The 23,724-nt window shown below is 42.6% G+C and overlaps 1 protein-coding gene across 6 annotated transcripts in view; it reads right to left on the minus strand.

The window, feature by feature from the left end:
• scml2 (Scm polycomb group protein like 2) overlaps positions 1-23,724 on the minus strand; it is a 126,799-nt gene that overhangs the window by 12,239 nt on the left and 90,836 nt on the right. For 3 of the 6 annotated variants that reach the window (XM_033032757.1, XM_033032754.1, XM_033032752.1), the window contains 4 exons: positions 14,619-14,754; positions 13,157-13,360; positions 5,645-5,827; positions 2,589-2,735 (listed from right to left, as the gene is read on the minus strand). In XM_033032757.1, the coding sequence (XP_032888648.1) occupies positions 2,589-2,735; positions 5,645-5,827; positions 13,157-13,360; positions 14,619-14,754 (670 nt within the window). The remainder of the gene's footprint in view (positions 1-2,588; positions 2,736-5,644; positions 5,828-13,156; positions 13,361-14,618; positions 14,755-23,724) is intronic. The other 3 variants (XM_033032753.1, XM_033032756.1, XM_033032758.1) reach the window with 1 other exon arrangement.

Consider the following 23,724-nt stretch of genomic DNA (forward strand, 5'->3'; position numbering starts at 1 on the left):
GTAAAGGGGGCTGAGAACGCATCCTTGTGGAGCACCAGTGTTGAGGATTATCGTAGAGGATGATTTGTCCTCTATCCTCACTGATTGTGGTTTGTTGGTCAGGAAGTCGAGGATCCAGCTGCAGAGATGAGTGCTCTCCAAGTCCCGCGAGTCTGGTGATATGCTTGGATGGTATAATGGTGTTAAAGGCACTTATATCTATATCTATCTTTATTTATATCTATCTATATCTATCTAAAACCTGCGTGGCACACACAGAAAAAAAAAATATATTACACACACCCGCACTATATTTATGCAATGTCAATAAATCTGACTTGAGGTGTAACAGATGAAAAAAGCAAACAATTCCGGTCAACAAAATTAATTTAACATTTCATCCACATTGGGTAGATGGAACATTCCAAAAGCAAATATTTATGCTCGTTACTAGGGCAACATATAGGATTACAAGCATATTTTCCAAGCATCTGAAAGAAATGGTGTCATTCAATGTCACCAGATGAGTGCAAACTTAAATGGTAAGTTATACAATTAGCCTTAATTTGCATTATCCAAATCTTCATAACTTCATAAATGCAGAATGGGCAGGCTACTCAAAATAACCCCATAATAGCTTATGTCTCAGCAAATGAGGTGCCACCGCATTTTGTGATATCAATGCATATTACATATGCTCTGCAGCAATTCACTAAGGGATGGTTTGAGGAAAACATGAAGCTGTGGCATGACACTAGAGTTGCTGCCAGATCACAGAGACTTGGGCCCACAGCATCATGTGGAGCAGATGACCTGTCCTCATAAGCCTGCTCAATACTCATTTTGTCAATTGAACCACTACCTAGCAGTTCCACAAACTAACTTTAAACTCTATCTCACTTGAAAGCCACAGGAAAAAACAAAGTGAATTACATTACTGCACAACATCTCGGTTGCTGTGTTAGGACAAACCAAGCATTTAATAAGGTACAGCTGTCCTGTTGCAGGGAGACTATATGGTGCCCCTCTGACTTTTCCTTACTTCACCCTATAACAGAGCCCTCAGATATCATATTGTGCACATGATCTCTCAGCTGTTGTCTTAGAACAGACCAGGCAGTTTAATAAGGCCAGCTGTCCTAGCAAGATCATGTGGAGCCACTCTTCCTTACGGTTTGTCAAAAATTTACAGATTTGTACAACATAATGGGCTGGATCATCCTATCCCAAGTATGAATATTATTACAGATTTACCTGCAGTCGTAACACATGGCGCTCGATGTCACTGACAGGCTTGCCAATCTCCTATCCCAGTACACTGGGCTGATTCCACTAGAAAGCACTGGTACATGCTACATTTTGTGCGGGGTGTCAATTACTAGTTTTTGTACCTGAGTCTTTGACTGTATTCACCCTCACAATGTCTTGTGAAGACGATGAAATAATTGATAGAAAAAGCAAAAAAAAAAACAACTGGAGGAACTGAGCAGGCATGGCACCATCTGTGGAGCAAAATGGACGTACGATGTTTCAGCTTGGGACTCAAAACATCTGAAGAAGGGGCCACACCCACAATTTTGTCTGTCCATTTCTCTCCACAAATGCTGCCTGGCTCTGCTGAGTTCATCTAGCATTCTGTTTTCTGTGCAAGATTCCAGCATCTGCAGTCGCTTGTGTCTCCATTGGCACAAACATACAGGTTTCTAAGCACTCATGGAAACAACCAGAAGTTTACTTTTTTAAACTTTAACAAAAATACAGTCTGAAGTAGTGCACTGGCACAAAATGCAACACTGAATAAGTGAAATACTTGGAGTTTACAATTAGATAAATATTTATATGTACACATGTATACAAATGGAAATCAATGCAATATAAATAATGGAAGTGCATTTCAGCTTCAATATTTACAGCAATTATTGAGTTGTATCTATTTGTTTAATCTGGATTTTAAACAAATCTATAATGTTTAGAGGCCACCTAATAACTTGAAACTTTTCATTTAAACCTTTAAATACAAGTTGATAAATTACAAGTTACACAAAGATAACTGATCATCAAATACTTTCTGTTTTACCTTTCTAAACTACTGTATTTTTAATATGACTAGAGTTTGCCAAACCGAGCAAGACTAAAATTAAATAGCAAGCAGCAATATGCATATTTTGAGTCGTTATAACTTTGATTTCTTCACCATTATTACGAGACAATATGGATTCTTGCATTATCCGTCTCAGAGAAACTAATATTGGAATGACAACTTAAGTTGATTCCTTTCCGATTTATATGCAGTAAATGAAGAGACAGACCGAATTAACATTAACTTCAGCCTCCATCTCTTCTGTTTACAAATTATTACATATGGTAAGGAAAAACGGAATCATATCAATTGCAATGTTACCAACCAGAAGAAATAGATGCAATACCAGAACAACTCAAGTTATGCTCCTGTGTGTATCTCTTCCAGGAGGACAACTTCCATTACTATAGTAATCAAAGCAGCACATAAAATGGGAAAAATATCTTCAGGGTAAAAGTATTATTTTGTATTCCAATTAATATTGTTCTTTGAACTAAATACAATTCATATTCAGCAATTAGTGGATCACCTTCAGTAAACTGCATAGTACCTTCTGAAGGATGAGATTCTGCTCTAGGAAGTTTTGGAGAGATGGGAGCAGTGTATGGTGGAGATTCTTGTGGAAATCGTTTTAAACCCCTGCTTAGTGTAGCTGGATCTGACATCTCTTCTTTGGCTAAAGGAAAGAGTTGCAATATTGTAATGAATATATTAGAGTAGTTGTACCATTATTTTCAACAGAATACTAAATCTCAGCCTGGTTAAACACTGGTGTAGAATTTTAAAAAAATCATGACGAGTCATCAAACTTCTACCCTGAACAAACAATTAATCCAGTTCCAATTTAAAAGCTTTAACGTAATCTGGTCTTCATTTCTAAATTGTAGCTAACTATATTGATTGATAATAGTGACGTTAATTTTGTGTAACTCTTGTTTCAACATGAGCTTTAATTCATGTAACATTAATTGGCAAGAGATACTTATAAAAGGGTGTGGCACATTCAATTCTCTCGTATTGAATCTCCATGCTGTACCTCTAGTTAATTTAACTAATCAAATTACGCACAAATTAAAACTTCAAAAGTATCATTATGCAAAAATAATATTCCCGTTTAGCTTTAAGTAAACGCAGTCCATTCCAATCATTGTGCACTTATAAAATGTAATTGGTGCAGGGGTGGAAATCGCTATAAAAACATGGGGTGGGGCACAATTTGTGGGGGGACACAATTTCTTGGTGGCCCCGTGTGCGCGCACACACACGCACGCGAGGCTTCAGCCGTAGGCCCTGTGGATGGTAACATCGGGAGTTGGTGTTTGGTGACCGACTCCGAACTCCAACAACAGCAGCTTCGTCCGTCCCGAATCGTGGGGCTTGAATCGGCCCGTTTGCGGGGCCTTTCATCGCCCGGCGCGGCTTAAAATCGGCCGGTGGGGGCTTCAACATTGGGAGCCTCGATCGCCTTGATGCAGCAGTTTGATTTTAAGCTGCGCCGGGCGATGAAAGGCCCCACGAACGGGCCGATTCAGCCCTTAGAAAGCGTCTGATACCTGCTTGAATCTTTCAAAAGCTACAATGTGATAAACAACACTTAAACAAATAAAACTTAAGCAAATAAAGGCAAACAGAAGAACCAACCTTGGAGGGGAGAGAGAGAGAGAGAGAGAGCGATGGGAAAACCATACTAAATAATGCGAGTGACCGTGAATGAGAGACTTACCTGCAAGCCAGCCAGGAAATTTGTTCGACCGGAGCCCTTAATGACCTGACCCGTTTAAATCCGATACACGTTTAAATCTTTCCCATACAGCAATACATCCAATTAGTTCAAATGGTAATTGTACCCGCATCAGACAGCTTTAAGAAATTTTCAGTGGAATACCTTCAGTGATACTTGATGGTCAAAACACAATTGGTGACACATCGTCTTAATACGATGTTAATAGAGACACTTAATAAGCGCTTAACAGTGACACTCCTACTGTCTCGCGGAAAGCGTAGATTTTAATAGATTTTTTTTCACCAAATTTCAAAATCCGGATTACAAAACAAGGGGGGGGGGGGGGATTGTCCCGCACCTCTCAAAACATGGGAGGGACGTGTCCCCAACCCCCCACTCAAGATTTCCGCCCATGCATTGGAGGAAAAACATTTCTGACAAAAAGAGCATTTTGGTCTATTAAAATAAACAAAAACATCTTTGTGACAAAGGAGGCTGTTTTGTAACTGACCACACTTGAATGATGAGTGGGTGGGGACAGGATGTAATTTAACATGGTAATTGGTTTGGGGTACAGAATTCTGTTATTTTTCACATCAAAACATTAAAAAATCATTTTCCAAAGATCAAATTTAATCAGAATCAAATGTACGTTTTTTTGCAAAACAAATCTGAAACGGAGAAGCACCGGATAAGTTTAAATTCATATCGAATGCTAAATATGAGACCGCGACTTAATATATTTGGCACATTTGTTATTCCGTTGACTTAAATTACATCAACCCATTACAAGCAAAAACATCCATGTCTCAACAGTTCACTTACTTTTCAAATATTAATGCAGTTTCTACAGACTCATACCACATTTTAAGATTATTTCACAAAATTGTCAGCAGGTTTGAATTTTCCTTGTACATTTGAATATTGAAAAAAATGCACGCTGTTGTCAAGTGTTAGTTGAGATCATTGGATACGTTTTAATGCTAAATTCAACACAAATGTTCAATATGAAAACAAAGTTGATTGAGTATTTTAGTGTTGGAGCAGCAGCAGAAGATTTCAAGAGGGAGTCATTGGCTTGGCTGTGAATGTATTTCATTGTCGGAGCAGGGGTCAGAGATTTCAAAGGGAAGCAGTTGGTATTGGCTAAGTGAGTGTATTTCAGTGCTGGATGAGCAGCTCTGATAAATCTTATAGAGATGGACAAAATCATGAAGGGGGTAAGATGAACGAATTTGATCTATTAATATTTTTACCCAGAAGGAGGTAGTTAAGGCAGACACTATAACAACATTTAAAAGACATTTGTTCAGGTACATGAATAGGAAACGTTTTGTGGGATATGGGCCAAACGTAGGTGGGACTAGCTTAGTTGCAGCATCTTGGTCAGCAGGAAAAGGTTGGGCTGAAGGACCCATTTCTGTGCTGTATGACTGATACTATAAGTTGATGTATCTCACCACTATTTATGCCAGAAATGGAGTAAGCCATGTTTCCTCAAAGGGGGAGTTCGTTAATTTAAAATGCCCTTTACGTGATTTATGTTTTAAATCTTCATAAAAATAACTAGTTAAATTGGATTTTTTTAAATGTTCAACATGTTTAAGATTGTTGAAATGTTTTTGTTAATTGCCAAAACATTTTTAGAATGTAGCAACACTTGGCCCTGTGGTCAACAACATTTTGGTTCCCTAAAAGTAGCACAATAAGTAGATGGAGTGGTAAAGAAATTTAATTTCACTAAAACTCCAATTAAGTGCCAGACATACTATTTTGCAAATTTTGTAAAATCTCCCGCTAGAATTTAAAATTCTATTGTGCAGTTATATTTAGAACAAAAATTTAAATTAAATGCTCCTTACCTGATTTTACTCTCTCATATTCTGCTGGACTATGTGCATTTCCCATATATGGGCTGAAAGGTTGGCTGCTAAAGAGGTTCTCGCACTGCAGACTGTAACAGAGTTTTTCCAGAAATCGTAACACGAATGAAACACTATTTACAGATGGAAGCTTCACTGTGTGCTTCTCTCCATCAAACGAGGCTACAAGAAAAAACATGCTTTGAGTGTTCCATACAAAACATTTCAGTACATAGCAATAAGGAAACATTATTTCAGTTTGTGTCTCTTGTAGTCCGTGCCAAAACCAAAGATTTTACTGGGAGAACATACAAAGTCCACAGAGACGGCAATGGAGGGCAGGATTGATTCCAGGTTGCTGGAGCTGTGAAGCAGTCACACCTACCACAGTGCCATTTCAGGAGAATATGACTTCAGATGAATTACAATATATATTAATTGTCGCAATGAGCAGAACCTCTGTTCAGCCTCATGCCTAGAGCCAGAGAATCCAGAGGTTAATTATGACAATGTAAAGATCTAATGGCAATATATTAACAAGCCTTGTCATGAAATCACACTGTCATGAACTCTTTTGGCTTTACTTTGTTCAAGGCATATTCCCTTTTGTGTTGAAGCCCAAAACATGGTTGTGCACCTCATTCATTGTTGCCAAACTGTCACACATAGTAAGAGACTACACAATTAAAATGTTATCTGATATATTACATTTAATTGAAGAGGAATGCAAATCTCAGTGACGCAAAAGGATTAATCTTCTGAACTTTTACACATGTGCACATGCATATAATTGATGGGCTTTTTAAGTAAATGGATAAACATTTTCAGGGGTAGACACAAAATACTGGAGTAACTCAGTGGGTCAGGCAGCATTTCCAGAGAAAAATAGGTGACATTTTGGGCGGGGCTGCTGCTTGTTTGTGAACCAGCGGCTCAGGCAGCGGATTGGCGCTCGACACCACTGCAAATTGTTCTGTCGCTGTTGTTCCCTTAAAGGGCCTGCTCCACTTTGTAATTTTTTTCGGATACCGCGGAGCGTCAGTGACGGTTTTACGGGCGTCAGTAACTGACGCTCCTCCCGCACTCCAAATGCGCACAGGCGTGTGTGGGATAGTGTGCGGGGGATCGCTGGTCGCAGGCTGGGTCCACAAATGGGGGGCGTTGGGGGGTTGGAGAAGGGGGGGGGGGGGAGAAGGGGATGTGAGGGGAGTGGAGAAGGGGAAAGAAGAATGGAGCGTGGAAAAGGGAGGAAGAGGGTGGAAGGGAAGAAGGGGGAGGGGGGTGGAGAAGGAGTGATGGGGGCGGGTGGGAGGAAGAGGGGGGTGGAGGGGAGAGGGGAGTTCAGTCTCCACTCACTGAATCCATGTGAAAAGTTAGAGACGTGATTTGGATCTGCAAGCGGACCAATACAAAATAAAACGGAACGATTCAGACATCTTTTCATTTGTACAATTGATTTTATTGTATTAATTTTAATATATTAATGTTTAAAATCAATGCATTGAAGGAAGAATATTTTACAGCCCGTCTGTGGTCTCTAACCCCAACCCTAACCGGGTGTCACCCGCAGGACAGTATACATTAGCGTGTGACAGGGCGCACGACATGATGAGACACACAAATGTCGCCCCTGGATTTTGAACATTCCAAATGAACATTCCAATTTGAACATGCGTCACGACCCGACCACGACGCGACAACCTCTTTTCAGGCTGTCGCCGAAAATGTCGCCCAAGTGGGACAGGCCCTTAAATCCCTCACCCCACGGGACAGGGAGAGAAATTGCAAAGCCACCTGCCTGCATTTGCTCCATATCCCTCCAAACCTGTCCTATACATGTACCTGTCCCTGTCTTTCTATCTGTCTCTGTCTCTCTCTCCATCTCCGTCTATCTCTGCTCTTTCTGTCTCTCTCCGTCTCTGGCTTACCAGTCCTCCCCCACTTTTTCATCAGAAACCCACCCTGAAATTTGAGCATTGAAGTTCCCCTAATGCTCCAGTGTAGTGCCAAGTAACAGCCATGTTGCTGGAAGGGTTGTTGTGATACAGCATGGTGTTCCTGAAGTCCCACACCAGAAGAGCTACCCAACATCTGCACTCTCCTTGACCTCATCTTTACCATACCGGCAAGTTCAGCTGAGGCTGAGCGAGGCATCAGCCAGCTGAAGCAGTTGAAGACCATCATCCGAAGTTCCCTCCAGGACGACCAGGTGATGGACCAGCTCCTCATCATGCTGCATGCCAGTAACATCAAGGACTTTGATCCCCGGCCAGCCATCAGCTTGTGGCATGCAGGAGGGATGAGGGCAAGGAGACCTGACACGGGAGAAGACCCAGCTACAGTATCTGCCTCGGGACCTCACCCTGACAGTGACAAGTCTGATGAGGAGGATGCTCTGCTCGAGAGCGACTCAGATGACAATTAAAATAACCTTTAGATGTATTTGAACAGCTCTGTCCTTACTTTGCTTTTCAGGAGATGGTTTAAATATCAAGCAGAATAGTTACACAAGTTCTCACAAATATAATGTTTCTGTTCATTTAAAGTTGATATCCCCTCCCCCCCCCCCAATAAATAAATAAATAACCACTTCAGCATTTTTATTGCCCTGCTGCCAAGTTCCATGATTGATTCAATATAGTCACCTACTTCCATTACTCATCTTCTTAGTGGGCCCAGAGTAAAAGAGGTACTATGTACATTCAAAAGTATGGTATAGATCTGGTCAGGTAATAATAATACAGTAACAAGTATGCTACAAGAAATGGAAAATCAAAGTACACTTCCATTCTCTTTTTTTTTTAAATGACAAAATCCTAGAGCAGAAGGGATATATCCCATCTTGGTGTTGTTACTGTGTCTACCTTCAAAGGTGTCAAACAGATTGATTCAATTCCTTATCAACTTACCTTGCTGTGACTGGGCACAACAGAGATTGATGGTTGAAGATTCAAGAGGAAAAGACACATGCTATGGCCATGTCGTGATAATTTTCGGTCCTTCACAGAAAACATGCTTGCATCAATCTGTAGTGTGCATGGTTAAGCATATATGTTACCATGGTCCAGGATTTATTGACACATTATATGCTGAATAATCCAACAACATTTTTGTTTGGAAGTGGAAAGAAATAATAGAAATTGCATTCATTGCAACGTGTAAAAAGAGTTGAAATATGTATTATAATTTTGCTGCATGTCATTGTGGTATATATCATGTCTTGATTGGGGAATATGTTTAGTTTGTGACTTTATTTGAAGCAGAAATAATATGTGAATGCTTCATTGAGCATAATTCCGACTGGTAACTACGCACTTCGTCCGAGCACATTATCGCACTTGGCATGCAAGCCGTCTTAAATGACCACCTAAACTGTCATTCGGCAACCTAAAAAGCTGCCTAGTTTGCCCTGCTGGCAACAGTGAAAAAAAAGTTAAGTGAGAGTCCTGCTTCACATATGTCCCAAACAAATGTAATTGCTCAGGTGTATTTAATTGCCTCCTTAATGCAGGTATAAGAGACCTCTCTGCACCTAGTCTTTCCTCCAGTCTTTCCATTACCTTTGGAAACTTTTATTGCTTTTTATCAACATGAGGACCAAAGTTGTCCCAATGAAAGTCAAATAAGCCATTATGAGACTGAGAAACAAGAATAAAACTGTTAAGAGACATCAGCCAACCATAAGGCTTCCAAAATCAACTGTTTGGAATATCATTGAGAAGAAAGAGAGCACTGGTGAGCTTACTAATTGCAATGGAACTGGCAGGCCAAAGAAGACCTCCACAACTGATGACAGAAGAATTCTCTCGATAATAAAGAAAACCCCCCAAACATCTGTCCGGCCGGCCAGAAACTTCATGAGTCAAATGTGGATTTGTCAATGACCACTATCCGCAGAAGACTTCATGAACAGAAATACAGAGGCAACACTGCAAGATGCAAACCACTGGTTAGCTGCAAAAATAGGATGGCCAGGTTACAGTTTGCCAAGAAGTACTTAAAAGAGCAACCACAGTTCTGGAAAAAGGTCTTGTGGACAGATGAGACGAAGATTAACCAATAACAGATTGATCGCAAGAACAAAGTATGAAGGAGAGAAGGAACTGCCCAAGATCCAAAGTATACCACCTCATCTGCGAATCACGGTTGTGGGGGTGTTATGGCCTGGGCATGTATGGCTGCTGAAAGTACTGGCTCACATATCTTCATTGATACAACTGCTGATAGTAGCAGCATCCTATCTGCTCAAGTTCAAACAAATGCCTCAAAAATCTTTGGCCGGCGGTTCATTCTACAGCAAGACAATAGACAATAGGTGTAGTAGTACATTCGGCCCTTCGAGCCAGCACCGCCATTCAATGTGATCACGGCTGATCGTCCCCAATCAGTACCCGGTTCCTGCCTTCTCCCCATATCCCTTAACTCTGCTATCTTTAAAAGCCCTATCTAGCTCTCTCTTGAAAGTATCCAGAGAACCGGCCTCCACCGCCCTCTGAGGCAGAGAATTCCACAGACTCACAACTGTCAGAAAAAGTGTTTTCTCATCACCGTTCAAAATGGCTTACCCCTTATTCTTAAACTGTGGCCCCTGGTTCTGGACTGCCCCAACATCGGGAACATGTTTCCTGCCTCTAGTGTGTCCAAACCCTTAATAATCTTATATGTTTCAATAAGATATCCTCTCATCCTTCTAAACTCCAGAGTATACAAGCCCAGCCGCTCCATTCTCTCAGCATATGACAGTCCCACCATCCCGGGAATTAACCTTGTAAACCTACGCTGCACTCCCTCAATAGCAAGAATGTCCTTCCTCAAATTAGGGGACCAAAACTGCACACAATACTTCAGGTGTGGGCTCACTAGGCCACAACTGCAGAAGGACCTCTTTGCTGCTATACTCAATAGATAGATAGATAGATAGATAGATAGATAGATAGATAGATAGATAGATAGATAGATAGATCCTTTATTGTCATTCAGACCTTTCGGTCTGAACGAAATTATGTTGCCTGCAGTCATACACAGAATCAATAATAACAAAACATACAATAAACACAAATTAAACATCCACCACAGTGAGTTCACCAAGCACATCCTCACTGTGATGGAGGCAAAGTCTTAGTCTCCGTCTCTTCCCTCCTTGTTCTCCCTCTGCGCTGAGGCGATCGATCCAGGCCGAAGATGCCGCTCTCCAGTCCAGCGGACCTCCGTGGTGATGTCGCCGCCGCCGAAAGCCGGAACGCCGTCTCCACTCCGAGACGGCCCGCCACAGCATCAGCTCCGGGCAGCCGCCCCAGCTCCAGGTCCCGCAGTCTCCGCCCCAGGCCGCCGCCCCAGCTCCGGGTCCCGCAGTCTCCGCCCTGGGCCGCCGCCCCAGCTCCGGGTCCCGCAGTCTCCGCTCCGGGCCGCCGCCCCAGCTCCGGGTCCTGCAGTCTCCGCTCAGGGCCGCCGCCCCAGCTCCGGGTCCCGCAGTCGCCGCTCCAGGTCCCGCAGTCTCCGCTCCGGGTCCCGCAGTCTCCGCTCCGGGCCCCCGCCCCAGCTCCGGGCAGCCACCCCAGCTCCAGGCCGCTGCCCCAGCTCCGGGTCCCGCAGTCTCAGCTCCGAGCCCCGCTGCATCAGCTCCAGGCCGCCGCCGAAAGCCAGAACGCCGCACCAGCAAGTCGGGCCATCGCTGCCTCAGCCCCGAAGACGGCCAGCCTCTCGTTGGTAAGTCCTGGCTGGCTCTGCCTCCGGAGCCTCGGGGTCGGTCGCAGGTTGGAGACCGCCAGCTCCGCCATTAGGCCTCAGCGCAGACGGAGGCAGAGAAGGGGGATACGACACGAAAAAGTCGCATTCCCCCGAAGGAAGAGACAGAGAACATGTTTCACCCCCTCTAACACAACCCAACAAACTAAAACTTAACCAAAACAAGACAACAACAAAAAACAACAGAAAAAAGTTAAGACAGACGGACTGCAGGCGAGCCGCAGCTGTTAACAGCGCCGCCAACTCCACTTGTTATAAAGGCCAACATGCTATTCGCTTTCTTCACTGCCTCCTGTCCCTGCATGCTTACTTTCATTGACTGATGAACAGGGACTCCTAGATCCCGTTGTACTTCCCCTTTTCCCCCAACTTGACACCATTTAGATAGTAATCTGCCTTCCTGTATTTGCTACCAAAGTGGATAACCTCACATTTATCCACATTAAACTGCATCTGCCACCCACCCAACCTGTCCAAGTCACCCTGTATTCTCATCGCATCCTCCTCTCAGTCCACACTGCCACCCAGCTTTGTGCCATCTGCAAATATGCTAATGTTACTTTGAATCCCTTCATCTAAATGATCCCAAACATGCTGCTAAAGCAACAAAAGGAGTTTTTCAAAGCCAAAAAATGGTCAATTCTTGAGTGACCATCAATTACCCGATCTGAACCAAATTGAGCATGTCTTTTATATGCTGAAGAGAAAGCTGAAGGGGACTGGCTCCCAAAACAAGCATAAGCTAAAGATGGCCTCATTACAGGCATGGCAAAGCATCAGCAGAGAAGACACCCAGCAACTGGTGATGTACATGAATCGCAGACTTCAAGCAGTCATTGCATGCAAAGGATATGCAACAAAATACCAAACATGACTACTTTAATTTACTTGACATTGCTGTGTCCCAAACATTATGGTGCCCTGAAATGGGGGGGGGACTATGTATAAACACTGCTGTAATTTCTACATGGTGAAACCAAAATGTATAAAAATGGCCTTTATTAAAAACTGACAATGTGTACTTTAACCACGTGTGATTTTTTTTCTATTACAAATCTCAATTTGCGGAGTACAGAGGCAAACAAATAATGATGGGTCTTTGTCCAAAACATTATGGTGGGCACTGTGACAAATTTGTTTCTATAATAATTTTATTAAAAATAAAGATCATCTAACAACATTTCACAGCCTGTCAGTGAGACATCACCGTCATCACAAGTTAACTCAATTGCTTAAAAATGAATTTGCAATTAAAATGTATCAAAAAAATTAAAGAATTTAAATGTAGATTTTCTTCTGAAATTCTTGTGATTTAATCATGTTTAAAAGATTGTTGCTGAATGCCCATACAGAATTTAGCCAGTCGGACTTCTGATCGTATGTCTACAATGGATCATCAGCATTCCTTGCCAAGCTATCTATACTGAAAAGAAAACATCAGATTTCTGCAAATGCTTCCATTTTGGGAATGTTAAAAAGCAATCTCAAGGTACATTTAGGGATTATTATTTTATTAAGTTGCTACAAGATTATAACGGCCTACCTATTTGTTTTACTGCAGTTCAAAAGCATTCCAATAGCAATTGGCAATCAAAACCATGGAAAAATACAACAGAAATTCACAGTATATTGTCTATATATTTTGAAATATACAAACATATTAATGCTTAGATAGACTTACATTAAAAAAAAAGTATATTTATACCTCTGACTGACATTTTTAAATGAATGTAATGAAACGCCAAAGGTAGCTGAATTCATGCTCACCAGTTATTGCTTCTCCTCCGTGATGTCCTGACTTTAAAAATGAGAAGACTGTTTTCACTTGGTAAGCACAATCAACACAGCCCTGTACAGCCTGTTGAAGCACTATCGGCACAGGGCCAGGCCCAAAGTGATCTGGAAGTTGCTGAACTTTTTTTTTATTCAAATGTGGTCCACAGTTTCCATGTTTGTTAACATACACACAAACTGTAAGAAAACAGCCTCCATTAAATATAAAAACTTAAACTTAAATGAGTCGTTATAGTTAAACGATTAAACAATTTGGGTTTCTGTTGTATGTAAAAATAGTATCAGGAACAATAGATTAGTGAACTTCTTTGCACTTTTATGTAACTTGAATGCACCCTTTGAAGAATGAACTGATTTAGCATTAAACACAGAATTATGAAATGGTTATTGTTCAAAGGCTGGAAGTCAGCCAGATATTAAACTTACAATACTCCAAGACTTGCAGGTCAACCAGTCCAATTATCTTAAAATTATCAAAATAAATAGAAATTTATCACAAATCTACCATTTAGTTCTGACTTACTATTGTTTAAATTAAGCAACTTATTAGATTCCAGTCATTTAAATGATCCAGTCATAACATTGGGTAATGCACAATAAAAGCATGTGATTCACTTCATTGAAATTACATAACATTGTGAATTTAAGGAGCAAGGAGTAAAGTATATTTAATAGGAGGAATTACAACATTATAACTTGGTCAGTCTTGCAACACAATATCCTAATTGTTGAGTGGTTAAAGGGCCTGTCCCACTTGGCCGTCATTTACGCGACAGGCCGGTAGTGACTGACGCACGACGGTCGCGTGCGTCATCATGCGTTCGCATAGCCGTCTGGAGCGCTTGACGTCATTTGAAGATAGACACAAAATGCAGGAGTAACTCAGCAGGACTGGCAGCATCTCTGGAGAGAAGGAATAGATGATGTTTTGGGTTGAGACTTCTTCAGTCTGAAGAAGGGTCTCGACCCGAAACGTCACCCATTGCTTCTCTCCAGAGATGCTGCCGGTCCCGCTGAGTTACTCCTGCATTTTGTGTCTATCTCCAATCGTCTTGGCCCCACTCTGGGAGTAGGAGTGGGGGCGGATCCGGATCCGCAACAGCCGTGAGCCCCAGGCCGAGCTCGGCGATCGTTTGCCTGCTTCTGCTGCTGTTGGAGGTGAGATGTTGCGCCGCACCAGGGTCTTGGGCCCGTCCCACTTTGGCCGTCAGTTACGCGACAGGCCGGTGGCACGTGAAGATTTAGTGCAGGATGAAGTCCACATTCCTCCACGCCACTCCACACTCATCCACACCACTCCATGCGCCTGTTCCGCGCTACCCACACGCTGGCAGGTCGCGTAAATGGCGTGCGAATGACGGCCAAGTGGGACAGACCCTTAAGACTCTTCTCCTGCCCGCCCCCTTATTTATTAAACATGAACAGAAATGTATACCTGTGGACAATACTGATGGAGTTGTACTAGGAATACTGGCAGCATCTTGAGGTCCCTGGGCACTACTGAGGTCAGGTTCGGGCATTGTTGTGGTGGGTGAAGGAGGATGTGGACTCGGTACTATGCGAGTCTTTCTCTGAAGTACAAAAATAAAACTAATCTCACAACTTTCCTCAAACCATAAAATATTGCAGAAGGAATTTATTTTGTTTATATTAGAACAATGAGAACATTCAAAATAATTGCAAATTTTGTCTTTGAATATTTGCTTTTGGAGTGTCTTTGTTCCCTCTACATTGGTCCATTGATTTACACTGCTCAACAATCTGCCTTATTAAACACTGCATGAACTTAAGTCACCAAAATCTCCACTGTCCATGCCCTCACGCCAAGTTTTGTTACACCACAATACTTGTGCTTGCAGGGCTGCACTAGTGCCTGGTTAACACAGAATATAGAACAGTACAGGAACAGGCCCTCCAGCCTACAATGTCCTTGCTGAACATGATACCATGAAAAACTAATCTCAATTGCCTGCACGACCGATTTCCCTCCATTCTCTGCATATCCATATGCCTGTATAAAAGCCTCTTAAATGCCACTGTTGCATCTGCCGCCACCACTACCCCTGCCAGCAAATTCCAGGCAACCACCACCGTGTAAATAAAAATTGCCCAACACATCTCCTTTAAATTTTCCCCCTCTCATCTTAAAGCTATACCTTCTAGTATTTCACGTTACCAACGTGGGAAAAAAGTTATGACTATCTATCTGACTATTCTATCTCCCCTCAATCCCTTTGGCGTTAGAGAAAACAATCCAAGTTTGTCCAACCTCTTCTTGTAGTAATACTCTCTAATCTAGGCAGCATTCTGGTGAACCTCTTCTGCACCCTCTCCAAAGCCTCCACATCCTTCCTGTAATGGATCAACCATTCATGCATGCAATGCTCAAATTACACCCTAACCAAATTCTTAGAGCTGCATCATAACTTTTTATTCTGTTCGAAATAAATAATAATAAAATAAATAAATAAAATAAATAACCGTCTGACTGATATTTAATACCCTGACCAATGAGGGCAAGCATACAATACCAGCATATTTTACCAATCTGAAGAAGGGATTTGACCCAAAACATCACCCATTCCTTCCATCCAGAAATGCTGCCTGTCCCACTGACTTACTCCAACATTTTGTGCCTATATAAAAAGCCCCCTTTACAATTCTTTTTATACGCGTTGCCACTTTCAGGGAGCCTGGAGCCCAAAATCCCACTGCACATCAAAGCTGATAAGTGCCTCGCCAACAACCATATATGTTCCCCTTACATACAACCTCCCAAACACAACACCACACACTTGCTCAGATTAAATGGCACCTACCATTTTTCACCCCATCTACGTAGTTGATCTATATCCCACTGTATACTTCGACATCCTTCCTCACTGTCTGCAACACCTCAATTTTTGAATTATCTTCCCTATTTTCAAATGCAGTGATTTGCGTTTCTTGTTTGTAATATCCTGCCATCCAATAATTCTTCAAGATAACTATATTTTCCTAATTCTGGTATCTTTCCTATCCTTGAATATAATTCTTCCATGTTTTGTTGCATTTGTACATGTTAACAAATGGACAATCCAGTCTTGTAGATTTTATAATTGTCAAAATATTTTATAAATCCATAAGGGGGAAAAGGGTAACTAGAGAGAGAGTGGGGCCTCTCAGGAATCAAAGCAGTCACCTCTGTGTGGAGCCACAGGAGATGGACAAGGTCCTCAATGAGTATTTCTCCTCTGTATTTACAGAGGTGAAAAACAGTAGGATGGAGGAACTTGGGGCAGACAATGGAAGTGTCTTGAGAGCAGTCAGTGTTACCGTCAAAGAAGTACTGAAGGTACTATCGTGTATGAAGGTAGGCAAATCTCCAGGGCCTCATCAGATATATCCGAGAACATTGTGGGAAACCAGAGAGGAAATTGCGGGAGCCCTGGTTAAAATTTACGAGTCGTCCTTAAATACAGGAGAGGTGCCAGAAGACTGGAGGGTGGCAAATGCTGTACCTCTTTTCAAGAAGGGCTGCAGGGAAAATGCTGGGAACTATAGGCCGGTGAGCTTAACATCTGTCATTGGAAAGTTACATAGAGTATTCTGAGACAGGTTATATAAGCATTTGAACGAGCAAGGGCTGATTAAGGATCGTCAGCATGGTTTTGTACGTGGGAGAGCATTTTTTTGACCAAAAAGGTTGATGAGGGCAGAGCTGAGATGTTGTGTACATGGAGTTCAGTGAGGCATTTGACAAGGTTCCGCATGGTAGGCTGCTCTGGAAGGTTAGATCACATGGGATCCAAAGAGAAATAGCTGAATGGATAGCAAATTGGATCCATGGAAGGAAGCAGAGGGTAATGGTGGAAGGTTGCTTCTCGGACTGGAGACCCATGACTAGTGGTGTGCCTCAGGGTTCGGTGCTGGGCCTGTTACTGTTTGCCATCTATATCAATGATTTGGATGAGAACATACAGGGCAAGATTAGCAAGTTAGCTGATGATACAAAAGTGAGTAGTTTTTCAGATAGTGAAGATGGGTGTGAAAGATTGCAGCAGGATCTAGATCGATTGGCCAGGTGGGCTAAGGAATGGTTGATGGAATTTAATACAGAGAATTGAGATTTGTTGCATTTTGGGACATCTAACAAGGGCAGGACCTACACAGTGAATGGTAGGCCGCAGGGGAGTGTTGTAGAGCAGAGGGATCTAGGAGTGCAGGTGCATCATTCCTTGAAGGTCGTCGCAGGTAGATAAGGTGGTCAAAAAGAATTTTAGCACATTGGCCTTCATCGGTCTTGAGTATAGAATTTGGGCGGTCATGTTGCAGTTGTATAAGATGTTGGTGAGACCGCATTTAGAATATTGTGTTCTGTTCTGGACACCATGTTTTAGGAAAGATATTGTCAACCTTGAAAGGGTTCAGAGAAGATTTACGAGGATGTTGCCAGGACTAGAACGTGTGAGCTATAGGGATAGGTTGAATAGGCTGGGTCTCTATTCCTTGGAACACAGGAAGATGAGGGGTGATCTTATAGAGGTGTACAAAATCATGAGAGGGGCAGATCAGGTAGGTGCACAGAGTCTCTTGCCGGGAGTAGGGGAATTGAGGACCAGAGGACATAGGTTCAAGCTGAAGGGGAAAAGATTTAATAGGAATCTGAGGGGTAACTTTTTCACACAAAGAGTGGTGGGTGTATGGAACGCGCTGCCAGATGAGGTAGTTGAGGCTGGTACTATCCCAACGTTTAAGAAACAGTTAGGATGGAGAAAACAGGTTAGGAGGGATATGGACCAAGCGCAGGCAGATGGGACTAATGTAGCTGGGACATGTTGGCCGATGTGGGCAAGTCTGGCCTATTTCCACTCTGTATCACTCTATGACTCTCTATGCCTCTAAGCGAACACACTTCCACGTTCATTTCTGTTTGATTAACATTCCATTTGTGCTTTGGGATATTTTGCTGTTATATTAATTATTATTGAAGGAAGAACATAGATTAATCACATAGATTTAGTTGAGTTCCTTATTGTCACATAGAAACATAGAAAATGGGTGCAGGAGTAGGCCATTCGGCCCTTCGAGCGTGCACCGCCATTCAATATGATCATGGCTGATCATCCAACTCAGTGTCCTGTACCTGCCTTCTCTCCATACCCCCTGATCCCTTTAGCCACAAGGGCCACATCTAACTCCCTCTTAAATATAGCCAATTAACTGGCCTCAACTACATTCTGTGGCAGAGAATTCCACAGATTCACCACTCAGTGTAAACAATTTTTTTCTTATCTCAGTTCCAAAAGATTCCCCTTTATCCTTAAATTGTGACCCCTTGTTCTGGACTTCCCCAACATCGGGAACAATCTTCCTGCATCTAGCCTGTCCAACCCCTTAAGAATGTTGTAAGTTTCTATAAGATTCCCTCTCAATCTTCTAAATTCTAGCGAGTACAAGCCAAGTCTATCCAGTCTTTCTTCATATGAAAGTCCTGACATCCCATGAATCAGTCTGGTGAACCTTCTCTGTACTCCCTCTATGGCAAGAATGTCCTTCCTCAGATTAGGAGACCAAAACTGTACGCAATACTCCAGGTGTGGTCTCACCAAGACCCTGTACAACTGCAGTAGAACCTCCCTGCTCCTATACTAGTCATGTCTCTACTATTTATTTCATTCCCCTTACATGTTTTTCCTCTACATGCTCAATTTTTGTAAGGTGTCCTTGAGACTCTTGAAAGGCGCCCATAAATACAATTTATTATTATTATTATTATACTAAAATCCTTTTACTATGAATGCAAACATGCCATTCGCTTTCTTCACTGCCTGCTGCACCTGCATGCCTACTTTCAATGACTGGTGAACCATGACACCCAGGTCTCGTTGCATCTCCCCTTTTCCTAATCGCCCACCATTCAGATAATAGTCTACTTTCCTGTTTTTGCCACCAAAGTGGATAACCTCACATTTATCCACATTATACTGCATCTGCCATGCATTTGCCCACTCATCCAGCCTATCCAAGTCACCTTGCAGCCTCCTAGCATCCTCCTCACAGCTAACACTGCCCCCCAGCTTCGTGTCATTGGCAAAGTTGGAGATTTTGCATTCAATTCCCTCGTCCAAATCATTAATATATATTGTAAATAGCTGGGGTCCCAGCACTGAGCCTTGCGGTACCCCACTGCCTGCCATCCTGAAAAGGACCCGTTTACTCCTACTCTTTGCTTCCTGCCTGCCAGCCAGTTCTCTATCTACATCAATACTGAACCCCCAATACCATGTGCTTTAAGTTTGTATACTAATCTCTTATGTGGGACCTTGTCGAAAGCCTTCTGAAAGTCCAGATATAACACATCCACTGGTTCTCCCTTATCCACTCCACTAGTTACATCGTCGAAAAATTCTATAAGATTCGTCAGACATGATTTACCTTTCATAAATCCATGCTGACTTTGTCCAATGATTTCACTACTTTCCAAATGTGCTGCTATCCCATCTTTAATAACTGACTCTAGCCGTTTCCCCACTACCGATGTTAGACTAACTGGTCTGTAATTCCCCGTTTTCTCTCTCCCTCCCTTTTTAAAAAGTGGGGTTACATTAGCTACCCTCCAATCCTCAGGAACTACTCCAGAATCTAAAGAGTTTAGAAATATTATCACTAATGCATCCACTATTTCCGTGGCTACTTCCTTAAGTACTCTGGGATGCAGACTATGTGGCCCTGGGGATTTATCGGCCTTTAATCCATTCAATTTATCTAACACCACTTCCTGGCTAACCTGGATTTCACTCAGTTCCTCCATCTTATTTAACCCCGGTCCCCTGCTATTTCCGGCAGATTATTTAAGTCTTCCTTAGTGAAGACAGAACCAAAGTAGTTATTCAATTGGTCTGCCATGTCCTTGTTCCCCATGATCAATTCACCTGTTTCTGACTGCAAGAGACCTACATTTGTTTTGACTAATCTTTTTCTCTTCACATATCTATAAAAACTTTTGCAGTCAGTTTTTATGTTCCCTGCCAGTTTTCTTTCATAATCTATTTTCCCTTTCCTAATTAAGCCCTTTGTCCTCCTCTGCTGGACTCCAAATCTCTCCCAGTCCTCTGGTAGGCTGCTTTTTCTGGCTAATTTGTATGCTTCATCTTTTGTTTTGATACTATCCCAGATATCCCTTGTTATCCACGGATGCACTACCTTCCCCGATTTGTTCTTTTGCCAAACTGGGATGACCAATTGTTGTAGTTCATCCATGCAGCCTTTAAATGCCTTCCATTGCATATCCACCATCAACCCTTTAAGAATCAATTGCCAGTCTATCTTGGCCAATTCACATCTCATACCCTCAGTTACCTTTCTTTAAGTTCAGAACCCTTGTTTCTGAATTAATTATGTCACTTTCCATCCTAATGAAGAACTCAACCATATTATGGTCACTCTTGCCCAAGGGGCCACGCACAACAAGACTGCTAACTAACCCTTCCTCATTCCTCAATACCCAGTCTAGAATAGCCTGCTCTCTCGTTGGTTCCTCTACATGTTGGTTATGAAAACTATCCCGCATACATTCCAAGAAATCCTCTTCCTCAGGACCCCTGCCAATTTGATTCACCCAATCGATATGTAGATTGAAGTCACCCATTATAACTGTTTTACCTTTGTTGCACGCATTTGTAATTTCGTGTTTGATGCCATCCCCAACTCCACTACTACTGTTAGGTGGCCCGTACACAACTCCCACTAGCGTTTTCTGCCCCTCAGTGTTTCGCAGCTCTACCCATATTGATTCCACATCCTCCAAGCTAATGTCCTTCCTTTCTATTGTGTTAATCTCCTCTCTAACCAGCAATGCTACCCCACCTCCTTTTCCTTTCTATCTATCCCTCCTGAATATTGAATATCGCTGGATGTTCAGCTCCCAGCCTTGGTCACCCTGGAGCCATGTCTCCGCGATCCCAACTATATCATAGTCAATAATAGCTATCTGCACATTCAACTCAATCACCTTATTACGAATGCTCCTTGCATTGAGACACAAAGCCTTCAGGCTTGTTTTTACAACACTCTTACCCTTATACAATTAGGTTGAAAAGTGGCCCTTTTTGGTTTTTGCCCTGGATTTGTCTGATGCCACTTTTACTTTTCACCTTGCTACCTATTGCTTCTACCCTCATTTTAAACCCCTCTCTGCTCACACATGAAAGGCTTTTGTTTGCACGCTATCCAGTCAAATAGACTATACACGATAACAATCATAGAAACATAGAAAATAGGTCTAGGAGGCCATCCAGCCCTTTGAACCAGCAACGCCATTCAATATGATCAATAGACAATAGGTGCAGGAGTAGGCCATTTGGCCCTTCGAGCCTGCACCGCCAATCAATGTGATCATGGCTGATCATCCCCAATCAATACCCTGTTCCTGCCTTCTCCCCATATCCCCTGACTGTTTTCTTTAAGAGCTCTATCGAGCTATCTCTTGAAAGTATCCAGAGAACCGGCCTACACCGCCCTCTGAGGGAGAGAATTCCAGACTCACAACGCTCTGTGTGAAAAAGTGTTTCCTCATCTCCGTTCTAAGGCTTATCCCTTATTCTTAAACAGTGGCCCCTGGTTCTGGACTCCCCCAACATCGGGAACATGTTTCCTGCCTCTAGCTTGTCCAAACCCTTAATAACCTTATATGTTTCAATAAGATCCCTTCTCATCCTTCTAAACTTCAGAGTATACAAGCCCAGCCGCTCCATTATCTCAGCACATGACAGTCCCGCCATCCCAGGAATTAACCTTGTAAACCTACGCTGCACTCCCACAATGGCAATAATGTTCTTCCTCAAATTAGGGGACCCAAACTGCACACAATACTCCAGGTGTGGTCTCACTAGGGCCCTATACAACTGCAGAAGGACCTCTTTGCTCCTATACTCAACTCCACTTGTTATGAAGGCCAACATGCCATTCACTTTCATCACTGCCTGCTGTACCTGCATGCTTACTTTCATTGACTGATGAACAAGGACCCCCAGATCCCATTGTACTTCCCCTTTTCCCAACTTTACACTATTTAGATAATAATCTGCCTTTCGGTTTTTGCTACCAAAGTGGATAACCTCATATTTATCCACATTAAACTGCATTTGCCCACTCACCCAACCTGTCCAAGTCGCCCTGCATTCTCATAGCATCCTCCTCACAGTTCACACTGCCACCCAGCTTTGTGTCATCTGTAAATTTGCTAATGTTACTTTGAATCCCTACATCAAAATCATTGATGTATATTGTAAATAGCTGCGGTCCCAGCACCGAGCCTTGCTGTACCCACTAGTCACTGCCTGCCATTCTAAAAGGGATCCGTTAATCCCTACTCTTTGTTTCCTGTCTGCCAATCAATTTCTATCCATGTCAGCACTCTACCCCAATACCATATGCCCTAATTTTGCCAACTAATCTCCTATGTGGGACCTTATCAAATGAGAAATGCTTTCTGAAAGTCCAGGTACACGACATCCACTGGCTCTCCCTTGTCCATTTTCCTAGTTACATCCTCAAAAAATTCCAGAAGTCAAGCAGGATTTCCCCTTCGTAAATCCATGCTGACTCGGACCGATCCTGTTATTTCTATCCAAATGTGCCGCTATTTCATCTTTTATGATTGACTCCAGCACCTTCCCCACCACCGATGTCAGGCTAACTGGCTAATTCCCTGTTTTCTCTCTCCCGCGTTTCTTAAAAAGTGGGATAATATTAGCTACAATCCAATCCACAGGCACTGATCCTGAATCTATAGAACATTGGAAAATGATCACCAATGCGTCCACGATTTCTAGAGCCACTTCCTTAAGATCATGGCTGATCATCCAAAATCAGTACCCTGTTCCGGCTTTCTCCCCCATATCCCTTGATTCCCTTAGCCCTAAGAGTTAAATCTAACTCTTTCTTGAAACCATCCAGTGAATTGGCCTCCACTGCCTTCTGTGGCAGAGAATTCCACAGATTCTCTCTGGGTGAAAAAGTTTTTCCTCATCTCAGTCCTAAATGACCTACCCCTTATTCTTAAACTTTGATCCCTGGTTCTGGAATCCAATATCGGGAACATTTTTCCTGCTTCTACCCTGTCCAATCCACTAAGAATGTTATGTTTCTATAAGATACCCTCTCATCCTTCTAAATTCCAGTGAACACAAGCCCAGTCGACCCATTTTTTCATCATACGTTAGTCCCGCCATCCAGGGAATTAACATGGTGAACCTACACTGCACTCCCTCAATAGCAATAATGTCCTTCCTCAAATTAGGAGACCAAAATTGCACACAATACTCCAAGTGAGGTCTCACCAGGGCCCTGCACAATTGCAGTAGGACCTCCTTGCTCCTAAATTCAAATCCTTTTGCAATGTAGGCCAACATGACATTAGCTATCTTCACTGCCTGCTGTACCTGCGCACTTACTTTCAATGACTGAGATACAAGCACACCCAGGTCTCGTTGCACCTCACCTTCTCCGAATCTGACACCATTGAAATAATAATCTGCCTTCCTGTTCTTGCCACCAAA

Source organism: Amblyraja radiata, chromosome 14 (assembly GCF_010909765.2).
Source record: "Amblyraja radiata isolate CabotCenter1 chromosome 14, sAmbRad1.1.pri, whole genome shotgun sequence".
In the NCBI taxonomy this organism is placed as follows: Eukaryota; Metazoa; Chordata; class Chondrichthyes; order Rajiformes; family Rajidae; genus Amblyraja; species Amblyraja radiata.